The following is a 14,130-nucleotide window of genomic DNA, read 5'->3' as shown; positions in this document are numbered from 1 at the left end:
CAGCGGGGTTCCTTATACATTGGACCCTATGGAAGCACGTAGAAGCCGGGAAAACGCAGCAGTGAGGAACGTAACAGCGGGGTTCTACTGTACATGGCAGTGTTGTGAAGGCGTCTGAATTATCGGGCATGTTCGAAAAACTGCGGCTTTTGGAAATCGGTCGTTCGCGGTACAGGACACCTATTACTAACAGAACTAGTCCGTAATGCGCACCTGCCCATGCCTGTGCTGAAACTTCTGCCACGTTTTTTTTTCTTCGCGCGCAGCGTTGAGAGGGTGGGGGGTCTCCTAAGCTCTTCCTCTATGGCGGGGTCAAAGGAATTCTGGTTGGAGGTAGCGTCGCATGATTTGGCGTGCTGCCGAGAGCATTTTCGGAACTCAATACTGTTTGATTTAACTGTCACAAATACTTGTGCATTCGAATTGTTGGCCGTTTTCACCCATTAGAATTCGCATAACTATGACGGTCACTTACTTGTTCCCTGCACTTATCCATAACCTTCCAGCAGCATTTCAGAGCTGGGAGGTGTTGACGAAGTGCTATAATAATGAGTTGGAGGATTTCGCTGACGCCCCAAGGGCCCCATTCGTGCCCCATGAAGGGAGTTAGATAGTACCCATCCAGACATGCAACTGGCTTTGTCGAGCATCTATTCCGCGAAAACAGACCTTCAAGTTGAACTTGCGTGTTTTTTATGAAAAAACTCCTGCAGAGCTTCTAATTAGCCCTTACGGCTCCAGGCACGTCCAATGTGTCGGATTTTCGACTGGCTTTTCGATTGTGCTTCCACGCACCGAACACCCGCACTGTATTGGGCTTCGTTGCCGGCATCGCGTGCAGCAAAGAACTAGCGAAAAAAAACAAACTGAGAAAATAGCAGAGAAAAGCTTGAGCGCAAGGCGATGAGCAGCTTGCAAGCGGGTGCCTGTTGAGGTGGACGAAGCAAGAGGCAACGACGCGAGCGCGGCGGACGGGGCATCAATGGGAGCAGCCGCTGCCACCTGCACAGCAGCCAATTTCAGGCGCACTTTAGCCCATGGTATTTGAATGCGCTGATTTGAAGGCAGCAAAACAAAGAATGCATGGTCAAAACGACACCAAGATTGAGCAGGCAGGCCGTACGGGCCGGAAATGGCGTGCGCACGCGCGAAGTTTGACTTCATTTTGGCATTTGCGCATGTTTTGTGCGCTGCGGTGGCCTCAAAAGTAGCGCTTCTTTTTGCGTTGCGGTTGAATTAAGTGCTGATAATTACAGAACAGGTAGTTTGAGACATACAACCCAAAATATTGTTTTATCAAAAATGGTGATTTTTCCGTTTTCGAGGGCAGAGTCCCCCCTTACTTATGGTCTCGCAATTCAGAGGGTGTCAGCTGTCGTAAATTAAAAGCTATAACAGATAGCACAAAAATATCAGATGTGATATCAGTTTATTAAATTAGTTCCATAAATATTGAAGCTAGCTTTCATCGCCATGTGCATACCAAGAGTTGTGCCCTCAAGAGTGTCTTTGTACTCTGTTCCAGTACGCCAAGCGCCTTGTGCTGGACCTCATCACAGAAAAGGAGCTGGAAGTAAGTCTCAGCTTTTCTCTTACTTTCCACGCAGGAGCATTGTTCCTCCAGATGTACCCCCCCCCTTTCCATCTTTAGGGATCAGTGGTGTGCTTTCCCTGTTCCCTGACAAGGGAAGGTACAGCATTTGCAGCCACAGGGCATGGTCTGTGTGCTCAGCCTGAAAGTATTGCGGGGCACACTAAAACCCTGTGCCACATGGGCTTATTTTAGCAGCCCCAATAAAGGTCATGTTGTCTTAACTACTGTGTTTACTCGTTATGGTAGCACTTTTGATATGATCTCGTTATCACTTTTGGTTTTATCTCATGATAGCACGTTATGATAGTGCCTCAAGGTGGCGCCAGCCGCCTCGTGTCCGCGTTGCTCGCAATCGAGCTAGGCGTGAGGAGAGCAAAAAAAAAAAACATGAAGCGAAGTGGCGCCCGCCCTTCGCTGAGTCACTTTCAGCCATTTGGCTTTACCACAGTATCTGACTGAGGCTGGACACCACTAACCGTCATGTTAGAAGGCCATTGAAATCATTACAAAGGGAAATTAAACTTTGAAAAACCACCTGTAGAGCTTGAAGCATGTGTACAACTCTGCAGCTGTTAAATTGTCTAAGGCGAAGGAGATTTCACAATTTTCCAGTTGTGCACAGTTAAGGTTTGTTTACCGTTCATGAATTTTGGGGCTTCGGCATCCTTGAAATATTTGAATTGTCCTTTCATTTTGAGTAATATTCTGTAGGGACCCTGAACTTCCCACTGCCCAAATAGGTTTGAAACAAGCGTTTCAATGGTGACATCTGTGTCGACTAGTAAAAGCATTTTTTGTGTGCCACTTCACTGCATTAACCAGTGTTGCGTAGCGTTCCTTTTGCTCGCCGTTTTTCGCATTAGGAAATATGGCGCTGCAGCTATCTGAAGGATCAATCTACTGTTTACAGCTGTACTAAGATGGTGGTGCTGCATCATTGGAAAAGTTGTCAGCTTTGAAACTGCACTTCCTTGTCCAGTTTTCAAAAACACTCTAAATAGTTGTAATTTATTTCTTCTTAATATTGCTGAACATAAAGATCTGAGGATAGTTAGCGAGAATTGCCATGTCTCCCTGAATATTGAATTTGCCAGTTTGTTTAGGGCTGAATCTTTTTATTGCACATAGTTCAGAATGGGCAGGAGCCAGCATAATCGGTGAACAGGAGGATTTTAAATGTCCGGGCTATTTCGTTCTGGCGGTTCCTCAGAATGTGCGCCGAGGCTATGGTGGGGGAGGCCCTGGTGGACCCGGTGGTGGTGGTGGCGGCGGCGGAGGCGGCGGCGGCGGCGAATATGGTGGGCCCCCTGGAGGTGGTCCTGGCGGAGGAGGCCCTGGCGGTGCTTCCCAAGAAGTTCTGGTGCCCAAGCAGGCAGTAGGCGTGGTGATTGGAAAGCAGGGGGACATGATCAAACGCATCCAGCAGGAGACTGGGGCCCGTGTCCAGTTCCAGCAGCCACAAGATGACAATGCCCCTGACCGCGTCTGTCTGCTCACTGGCGGTCCTGACCAAGTGCACCACGCTGCCTCGTTCATTGGCGAGCTCATCCAGAGTGTCCTGGTGAGTGGAGGGTGTGACTGTGGGGGATGTCTTATCTCTGGTGCTGTGCAAGGCTTTGTAACAAGAAGCGAGGCACCTTGGTAGCCCAATAATGACTTCAAAGAAATGGTGTTGGTGTAGTTGGAGCTAGATCACACTATGGCTGTGATTGACAGTGTACATGATCTCGGCCAACATTCACACTGGAAAAATGCCGACAATGTATACTACCTTACCCCACATTGCTTCTGTAAGCATGCGTGAGTGCTGCGAACACTTAGGAATGCAGCATACATTCACACATGGCCATCGAACTTAAGTGTTAGCTACATTTTGGTTTTGCACATTTCAATTCAAGTAACTTTTGTACTGGATTTATGATTGTTGTGGCATAGACTAAGGTGTTATGCATGAGTATAGTAGTACCTTGTTCATAAGCTTTAAAAAGACGGACAGAAATGTACTACCTGCAAGAACTCGCAATCTGAATTTAATGAAAAATTTATCACTCAATTCTAGTTGACATTACAAGATGTAAAGCGTTGCACAAATTGTTGCAACACAAGCTGCCGACATGTGCCAAGCTGGTTAGGGCCCAGGATACATATTGTTTTAGACTTCGAGCATATGTCCTTAAAATTTGACCCAAGTCAGCAGCTTCTTTAGATCATTACGCGGGTTAAATTTTCCGCTGAAAGAAAACTTTTTTCATCCTGCGTTTGCTGCAGGATGACAACAGGTCAACAAATAGGCGCTTGCCGCTGTAACAGTGAGGGACACCAACACAAAAATGGCGGCCGGCGGAGCGGGCCGAATGCGATTTTTTTTCATCTCACGAGTATGTTGCGCGCATTGAAACAGTTTCTTTCGTGTCAGTAATGAATAATATCGTTAATGTCGGCAAGTTTGCGACAATAACGGAGCCTTGACCACTGTGAGGGGACAGAAACAGAGATGGGCGCGCTTAGCTGCCAGTGACAGAAACCCATGGCAGCCACTCTGCGGAAACTGCAGCATTTGTCCTCACTACTATCTTAATACGGCACGCTTCCGCTATGGGTGGGCGTGTATCTTAGCTGTGTTACAAGCGTCGGCGTATGAATAGGGTACACTTCTAACATGTCAGTGTAAACGTGGCTACTATCGGTGCCGCTCACGATTTGTTGAGTGCAGACAAGAAGAATCGAAAGGCACCTTTTTTGTTGTTTACTACAACCATTATAAAGCCTACAAATAATAAAGCCAAGGCAAGTTTGGTTATAGTTTTTTTTAATGGAAGTGTGGAAAGTGAAAGGAATAAAATGGGCCATCTGCTTAAGAATATTTGGTGCGTGCAGACCACTTCGTATGTCTTGAAGAGTTGTTTGCATAGCATTTGGTAGCATTCGACAGATGGTAAGCGCGATCATCATTAGCTAGACTTGGCACACAACACACCACTGCTGCAAGTTCGGGGTGCGATCATAACACGGGAAAGGGAAAAATCGAATCGAATTTTGACAAAATTCAGGGGTGTGATCATTACGTGAGTGCGATCATTATGCAAGTAAATACGGTAGTTGGCCATGCCTGGATTTTATGCTGCTAGAGCAAAACTAGACTTTCGCATCGCGCTGCCTGCACAAGGAACGAGCAGTGCGTATGGGTTATCGCATATTACAGTCAAATGCCTTTGTAACGAAATGCTTGCCTCCTTAATTATTTGTTTTGAAGGTCATTCATTCCACTGCTCACAATAAAACTGGGAGATTAGTCCATTATACAGGTCATGTTGTAGAGGCGCTCAACTGTAGATATGTGCAGTACACGTCCAGTTCAGTTTGTAAAAGATGATGTCAAGGTATGAACTATCGCTTGTAGTCGGAAGGCGCACGAGCACTGTATTTATGATTCTTAAAACTAAACGCGCCTGCGATCATGAAGGTGGGGGAGCCAGTAGCAATACTGGTCAATGTAAACAAGTTAGGGACCGTTTTCCACTGTAAACAACTCGTAAAGGAGGGCGTTGCGTGCCCAACCGAAACCCCCCATGACAGTCAAACCAGCACGGTGGAAGCTGCGCGCATTACCGAGCTTTGGGAGTATGTCGCTACTGACAATAAAACGGGTATTGCTTCGGTGGAGGAGTTTCTGAGTGCGGGTAGTGCTGCCTCATTCTGTAAAGAGATGGCCTTGACAGACTCGACGACAGTCGCTCACTGATTTCATGCACGCTAATGGTGCTGTGGGTGGACGTGATTCACACCATGGTTGTAAACCTGAAACTGCAGATTTTAAATCGGCGCTCCTAACTCCTGACATGCTGTTTCGAGGTACAACTAAATGTTCTATACTTCTACAGCGTCAATTCTTTAGCATAAGTGGCAAATTGGGTTTGCAGCCACAGAGGTATTCGACAGCTTCTTTTTAGGGCATTCCAGATATAGCAATGATTGGTTATAACAATTGGTTTTGCTCTTTTTGATATTGTTCCAAGTGAACTATAGATTAACTACAGCCGAATTATACTTTGGATGTTGTTGGTTGTTCGTACAGTTTCCATGCACTGCCACTTGTTAAATTGGTGTTAACGACTGACATTTCGGACTCCTTAAGGGGGGACACGGGTCTTGAGGCGAAAAAATCGCGAAAAAAATCGATTTTTTGAAAATAACATTTTCAGTACCTACAACTACTGTTCCTTTATTTCACCAAGTTTCACATCTCGCGGAAGAGTATTTTGCCCGCAATATCAATTTAAAACATCCCTGTGAACTGAATTCCACGCAAAAATGACCCTTTTTGTCGCGGCGCGTAGCCCTTTTCCTACGCGCGCGATCGCAGCCATCTTGGTCTCGTTGGAAAGAGGAGCCTTTCTTCTTCAATTTCCCGCCAAAAGTAACTCCGTCGGCTCGCTGGTGACGTTAAAATCCGCGAAGAAAAAAAGTCCGAACGTGCGATCCCATTCGTCGACTAGCGCGCGTGATCAGAAACGCGTGCTGTGGTTGGCTGCGCGAGGTTCCTGTCGTCTGCTCCATGCCGCAGGCGACGCGACGGCGCGTCTCGTAGGTTTGTGACGAATGCGGAACGATGACCGATCCACTGGAAAAGTTCGCCAGGAGGCACAACTACGACAAAAAAGAAGCGTTTAGCTTATAACTTTCAAATGCGTTCCATTTCTTCAGAGAACCATCGATAATCGTCCGCCGCTATCCGCAAGTGATGTCGTAGCCGCGAACGATGCCGAAGTAGGCCTAGGTAGCTCGCCTACGAGTGACCGGACAGCGGCCGCGTTCGGCGTGACACTGCAGTGTTACAGCGTGCGGATTTGCTGCAGAGGGAGATGAATGTTCAAAAAAACTTCAAGTTCTTGCGTCAACGCCAGCGTCAAAGCGGAAGTTGGATTTGCTCACTCGCGCCGACGGCACTGCAGCCCCACCAGTCGACGCTATCATGAGTAGGACCCCGTGAACGCACTAATCGTTTCTCAAGCACAGGGTGTGCGGCGGTAACGTCGCAGTAGGCAAAAGCGAACGGGAATATGGCCTCGCCATAAAGATTGTTATCATGTGCGCGTGCTGCGGCGATATCGCGTCGGCGTGGAGCTCGACCCGCGTGAACGGCAACCTTGCCGCGTGCGCGATGCAAGCCACCGGGAATCGGCGAACGGCGCTAAACGATGTTTTTGGCACATTTGGGTGGCCGCGGTCAGAGTGACTACATTCCTGGTGGCTTTTAGCCACTTTCACTGCAAAATAGTGCACAATTATTTCTGCACTTTTGGTTAAAAGTGCATGTATTTCTTTTTTTCTCGTTTTCCCAAAACACAGATTTTTTACTTGCTGATTTGTACTGATTTGCAGCAGCGATATCTGTGCCTTCAAGGCAGACAGAGCCATAGTTTTTGTTGTGGCTTATTTGTTGCTGAGTGTGCAAAGTACACAATGGTAGGAACAGATATTGGAATTTATGCTTTAAGCTTTTTCAGTTCTGCTTTAGATCACAGTGGGGAACTCACATTTGGAACAGTGGATATTGAATTGCTATAGAGTTACTAATATTAGTTATATCAAAAAGGTACTCCTACCATTGTGTTTCCTATGTTTTCTAGTACTAGGCATGTGGCAATATGAATTTTTGTAGTGTGGGTAGTATTCTCGTTTCTGCAAATGATGAACAATGAATCTCATTTATCTTTAGAAGTAATTGGCCTATGGTAAAAATAATTACACATTTGAGATCATCACAAGAATCTTAATAAGGTTCCAAAGTTTCATTAATATTGATGAAAAAATGAATATTATATCAATAGCAGTGTCCCCCCTGAAAAGGACTGTTGTCGCGTTGTTAGTGTGGAGAGAAAGCGAATGTCCTTGGCAGCTTTTCAAGCAGCTGCAAAGCGGAGGCAGCGAGGAAATCCCCATCCAGATTATTCCCCTAGAGCCTTCTGAGCCATTGGCTATGACAATTTCATGCATCCAGGGTAATGAAATGCTTTTTTCACATGGTGGCTAGTTTTTTCCACTTTTCTCAATACGTTTTTTTTGGTAATTAGCAATTTTGCGGGAGGCATAGTTACTTGCCTAATCATCCAATTTTAATAATTTTTGCTTTATCTGATAGCTAGGCTCCCAGGGAGTGCAGTAAGTCTATAATACCACATTTCTGCACCTTGAAACATATTGAAATTTTGAGGAAAGTAAAAAAATATATGTATCGCATGTGAAGTTACAACTTCTAACTTTTGTAACTTTGGATAGAACAGAGGTAGAAACATGAGACAATGCTTACTGCACTCCTTGAACATTCACGAATACTTTCACATAACTTTTACATTTCTTACTGGAAAAAAATTTCTGCCAGTCATCCCAAAACATTGGAACAGGAAAAATTGTATAAAATATTTCTCTCGTTATATAGAGAAAAACTAATTACATATTTGCATCAAGCACATTAAATTACATATTACCTACAAATTTCATTCCTATAGCAGCAATATCAATAATGGTATTGCTCAAGGCCCAGGTCCCCCCTTAAGGTGCATCATTCTATATTTCAGACTCTGCCCGCATTACCATATGCTATGGAGACAAACTGAAAGAGCACTGCATTTATTATGTTGCCAGTGCCTCCTCGACACTGAACTATTCAAGGGTGCTATTAGCTATGGATGGCAATAGCTTAAGGGGGGACGCGGCCCTTGAAAACCGAAAAATCGCGAGAAAGCCGATATTTAAAAAACCTTATTTTTGGGTTGTATGTCTCATAAACTACCTGTTCTGTAATTATCAGCACCTACCGTATTTACCCGCGTATAACCCGCCCCTGCGTATAACCCGCACCCCTAACTTTGAACTCGGCGGAAAAAAAAAAAAAAAAAACTCGCGTATAACCCGCACGTTTACCTGAAAAAAAAAATGAGCGCTAGAAAGATGCAACTGAAAGATGCAACTCACACTCGGTGATTATTTCGTTTTCAGAACATTTATTCAAACGACCGCCACCACGTCACTGGTTATCCGATTCTTAATCGTCGCCGCTCTCACTACTGCCATCCGAGGCTTCATCGCCACTCTCAAAGACGTAGTCGTCCTCGGAACCATCCAAACTATTACTGATCGCACATTTTTTAAAGCTTTTGCGCACCAAATCGGCCGGTATCGCTTTCCACGCATCCACGATCCACTGGCACAGCAATGGAATATCAGGCCTTCGCACGCGTCCCGTCGGTGTGAGGGCGTAAATGCCGTCGGCCATCCACTGGGCATACAGCCGCTTCACGTGTGCCTTGAACGGCTTGTTCAGGCACACGTCGAGTGGCTGTAGCCATGGACGTCATGCCGCCAGGTATTATGACGAGGTCGGTGCTGGTCTCGGCAAGGCGAGCCTTCACCGCATCAGTGCAGTGGCCTCTGAAGGAATCTAGTACGAGCATCGACCGGCGTGCCAGCAAGGCACCTGGTCTTCGCTCCCAGATTACTCGAAGCCAGTCACCGACTAGGCCACTGTTCATCCACGAATTTTCTTCCGCACGCACAACGATTCCTGGGGGCAGTGGAATGCTAGGTAGCGTCTTGCGTTTGAAAATGACATACGGGCGCAGTTTCGTGCAGTCAGCCAAAGCGCATAGCATGACTGTGCAGCGCAGCTTGGCATTTCCGCCGGTCAGCACGCTGACTGATTTGGAGCCCTTTTTTTCAATGGTCGTGTCCATCGGCATCTCAAAGTACACAGGTGTTTGGTCAGCATTTCCCACCTGAGACAGCAAATAGCTGTGCTCCTTCCGAAGTGCGATCACATATCGTTGAAAGAACAACTTTTCCTCGTAGGCTTCAGGAAGCCGCTGGCACATGGTTGTTCGCCGCCGCATAGAAAAATCCATGTCTTCGCATGAAGCGCTGAAGCCATCCACGGCTTGCACGAAACTCACGTGGAATGTTCAATTCCCGGGCCAACTTCAGGGCTTCCATTTGCGCCATCTCAGTCGAAACAACGTGGCCACGACTTCTCTGCTCCTCAATGAACTTCGCAAGCTGTGTCTCGAGGTGGGGCTACGCGCCAGTCTTCGGACCCCGAAACGCTCGCCTGTCCCGGTTCGTTGCTTCGAGACTCTTTTTTCTTCCTCCAGTAGCGAATGCACGACTCGTCGACGTCATGCTGTCTTGCAGCAGCTCTGTTGCCGATTTCTTCGGCAGCGGCTATAATCTTTAGCTTCTCTTTCGCTGTGAAACACTGCCGTCGAGTCGCACTCATGATGCCAAAACAAAGCAGGCAAACAGTGCAAACTGGGGTAAGTACACTAAACAGCGCCTAACGCGAGGCTCAACAATGCTGGCCTTTCGTTGGCCCTTCATCGGCTTGACAAGCGTCGATGACGATGGGGATGGCGGACTACACGGGGAGGCCGCCGCACATTGCGGTGAAGCCGACCCCCCCCCCCCCCCCTCCCAAGGAAAAAATTCGCAGATAACCCGCACCCCCACTTTTTAACCGCGTTTTTTCACATTTTGGTGCGGGTTATACGCGAATAAATACGGTAATTCAACCGTAAAGTACAAAAAAAAAAAAACTACTTTCGAGGCCACCGCGGCCCACAAAACACGCGCAAATGCCGAAATGAAGTCACACTTCGCGCGCGCGCCATTCCCGGCCCATGCGGCCTGCCCGCGCCATATTGGTGTCGTTTTGACCGTGAATTCTTTGTCTCTATTTTGCCGCCTTGCAAAATGGCATCGTCGGCGCGGTTGAGGCGCTATTGGCGTTTTCCCGCGATGTGATGCGGAGCGCTGATTGGCCGGAGCAGCGCGTTCAAATCCCGCGGGCTAAAGCGCGCCCGCCATTGGCTGCTGCGCGGGCGGCGGCGGCTGCTCCTTTTGATGGCGCGCCCGCCGCGCTCGCGTCGTTGTTGCCCCTTGCTCCGTCCGCCTCAACATGAACTTGCGAGCTGCTCATCGCCTTGCGCTATCTTTTAGATTATTTGCTCAGTTTTTTTTTATTTCGCTAGTTCTTCGCTGCACGCGATGCCGGCAAAGCCCAAGACAGTGCAGATGTTCAGTGCGCGGGAGCGCGATATGAGTCTTGTACGAGCATCGAACTTCCGATCTTCCGTAGCGAGTGCTGACTGCGTAGACGCTTTTCAGCGGTGGAACTGTGCTTTCGGCTGTCGCCAGTCGAAAATCCGACACACTGATGTGCCTGGAGCCGCAAGATCGAGCTAATTAGAAGCTCCGCAGGAGCTTTCTAATAAACAAACACGTGTTCAACTTTAAGGCCTGTTTTCTCGGAATGGATTTTTTCGCTAGTAGTGGTGCTGGGGAAGGCGATATCTCAAGAACCGCTCATCAGATTTGTATGCCGTTTTTTTTATTCTGTTCCTGAATGACTTTGCCAGGGGGTAACAGGCTTCTTTTTTTGAAAGCTGGTGCAGTTAATTTATAATAAGCAATTAATTTTTGATGAATGTGGTCATTACTGGCTACATCAAATTCAAAGTTGTCTTAAAATTTTTTGGAGGGGAAATTAAAGAAAAGGGCTCTTTAGCCCCCTGGGATATATATCGAGGGATCATCATAGTGAATTTCAGCTTCCTACGATGTGCTGGCATTTCTCCAGGCTCTTCCTCAGGCATATACATGAATCACCTAGTTAGACCTCAATAACTGTGGAACTAGTAAACATATCTTCATGAAACTTTGCAGTTCCTCATAGTTCGGTGGTGTGAACGTACCCTGAAAGTTTCATCTGGATATCTTAAAAAATAAAAAAGTTCGGTCTCAAGGGTAGCCTCCCCCCTTAATTTATCGACAATGCACCAACTGCACCCAAGCTGCCAAATCTGAAGGTTGTACTTTTGCAGCTGGCATTTGTTCCTCTTTTAGGTAAGGGGGACATGGCTCTTGAGGCGAAAAAATAGCGAAACACATCTTAGTAGTAATATTTGTAGTGCGGGTATTCTTCTCTTGTTTCTGCAAATGATGAATAATGAATTTCATTTATCTTGAGAAGTAAAGGACCTATTGGAAAAAGAATCACATATTCAAAATCATCACAAGAATCTTAGTAAGGTTGGAAAGTTCAGTGAACATTGGTGAAGAAATGAATGTTATATCAGCAGTGTCCCCCCTGAAAAACTGTCGTCGCGTTGTTAGCGTGGAGAGCAAGCGAATGTCCTCGGCAGCTTTTCAAGCAGCTGTAAAGCAGAGGCAGCGAGGAAATCCCCATCCAGAGCCGTCCGAGCCATTGGCTATGACAATTTCATGCATCCAGGAGAATAAAATGCTTTTTTCACATGGTGGCTAGTTTTTTTTTTTTTCACTTTTCTCGCACACTTCTTTTCACACGCTTTTTTTGGTAATCAGCAATTTTCCAGGAGGCATAGTTACTTGCCTAATCATCCAATTTGAATAATTTTTACTTTATCTGATAGCTACGCTCCCAGGGAGTGCAATAAGTCTATAACACCACATTTCTGCACCTTGACATACTGAAATTTTGAGTTAGATAAAAATATATATTGCATGTCAAGTTACAACTGAACTTTTGTAACTTTATATAGAACAAAGGTAGAAACACGAGACAATGCGTACTGCAATCCTTCAGCGTTCAGGAATATTTTCACAATACTTTTGCATTTTTTACTGCAAAACATTTTCTGCCAATCATCCCGAAACATGGGAACAGGAAAGATTGTATAAAATATTTTTCTCATTATATAGAGAAAAACTAATTACGTATTTGCAACAAGCACATTAAATTACCGTAAAAACTGGACTATAGGTCGGACCGGAATATAGGTCGATCCCCCAAATAATGAATTCTAAAAATGAAAAATCTTTTTTTAGCCATGTTTACACTGACATGTTAGAAGTGTACCCTATTCATACGCCGACGCTTGTAACACAGCTAAGATACGCGCCCACCCATAGAGGAAGCGTGCCGTATTAAGATAGTAGTGAGGACAAATGCTGCAGTTTCCGCAGAGTGGCCGCCATGGGTTTCTGTCACTGGCAGCTAAGCGCGCCCATCTTGAAAAAAATGCAAGTCATGCACAATAGTGACAGTATTTATTTAAATGCTGCTCGCATGTGCAACCGGCCAATATTTAACAGTAATGCGCGACCATCGATCTGCGTGCTTGTCAGCACCTTATTAATGGTGCTGAGCGGCGCAACAAACGAGATACGAGCATGTGTACACGTGCGCTTACTTTCGCTATTTCGCCGCTCTGTGCCGTGTAAGGTGCTGACAAACACACGGGTCGATGGTCGCGCGATACTGTTAAAAATGGGTTTCTGTCACTGGCAGCTAAGCGCGCCCATCTTAAAAAAAATGCAAGTCATGCACAATAGTGACAGTATTTATTTAAATGCTGCTCGCATGTGCAACCGGCCAATATTTAACAGTAATGCGCGACCATCGATCCGCGTGCTTGTCAGCACCTTATTAATGGTGCTGAGCGGCGCAACAAACGAGATACGAGCATGTGTACACGTGCGCTTACTTTCGCTATTTCGCCGCTCTGTGCCGTGTAAGGTGCTGACAAACACACGGGTCGATGGTCGCGCGATACTGTTAAAAATTGTACAGTACAGTACACAAAAGGGTGTACAGTACACAAAAGGGCAGGAAGTGCGCAAGGGCTACTCCGAATCAGAGTCGTTCGAACTAGTCGGATGACGAGTGCTTCTCGCTGCCCAGTCCAGAGGCGCGTGCGGTCTCTACCGCTTTCATACGGATGCATTTGGCAGTCGCAGGCAGGGATCTTCCACGCATCTCCCGGACGAACTCCGCAACCTTGTCTTCCAGTTCTGCGGTCCGCCCACTAAATGACGTTTTCTGTTGGTTTTCTGCCTCTGCCAGTACTGAATGCTCTTTTCGGGTACTCCAAATTCGTGCTGTGCCGCGAGGTTGCTGTGGGCTTCCGCGCACTCAATTGCCTTTTTCTTGAAGGTGACGGTGAATTGCCATCGGCTTCCGCTCATTTTAAAACAAGATGTGAAAAAGCAGCCTTTAACCAATATAACTTTGTGACAATGTAAACGCAAATTGGCGGTGCCACAATGTCGCCATGCTGCGCTGCTGCTGATGGCAAAGGCGGCTCTTTACTTCATCTGCCCATTGTTGCAAGACTTCCGTAGTTTTTCTGCCAATGTCCGGTATATAAAGACGAGGGTCGACTTTTCGCAATGGTTTTTTTAAAAAAAGTTCTACTTATATTCCCGTTTTTACGGTACATATTACCTACAAATTTCATTCCTCTAGCAGCAATATCAATAATGGTAGTGCTCGAGGCTCAGGCCCCCCCCCCCCCCCCCCCCCACCTATAAAAAGGGCGAGGTTTCGATTGCCATGGATGGCACCGAGGATGAAATGCTTTGGTCTGTTGATAGCGATAAGGACTTGTCTGATAGCGACTACAATCTATATCTATTGGCCCACGCAACTCACACCAGCGCACTGAAAATCTTTGTGGCAAGGTACGCCGCTTCTATTTGTTTTTATTCATCGCAACTTTAGT

At 46.5% G+C, this 14,130-nt stretch overlaps 1 protein-coding gene across 5 annotated transcripts in view; it reads left to right on the top strand.

Annotated features, from left to right (window-relative positions):
- The window catches only part of Psi (P-element somatic inhibitor), a 67,513-nt gene that overhangs the window by 16,055 nt on the left and 37,328 nt on the right, over window positions 1-14,130 (top strand). For all 5 annotated transcript variants that reach the window (XM_055064059.2, XM_055064060.2, XM_050166962.3 and 2 more), the window contains exons 9-10: window positions 1,526-1,573; window positions 2,805-3,155. In XM_055064059.2, the coding sequence (XP_054920034.1) occupies window positions 1,526-1,573; window positions 2,805-3,155 (399 nt within the window). The remainder of the gene's footprint in view (window positions 1-1,525; window positions 1,574-2,804; window positions 3,156-14,130) is intronic.

This window comes from Dermacentor andersoni, chromosome 1, assembly GCF_023375885.2.
Source record: "Dermacentor andersoni chromosome 1, qqDerAnde1_hic_scaffold, whole genome shotgun sequence".
Lineage (NCBI taxonomy): Eukaryota > Metazoa > Arthropoda > Arachnida > Ixodida > Ixodidae > Dermacentor > Dermacentor andersoni.
Note: the sequence above shows the minus strand (reverse complement) of the source record. Positions and strands in the feature narration are given on the sequence as shown.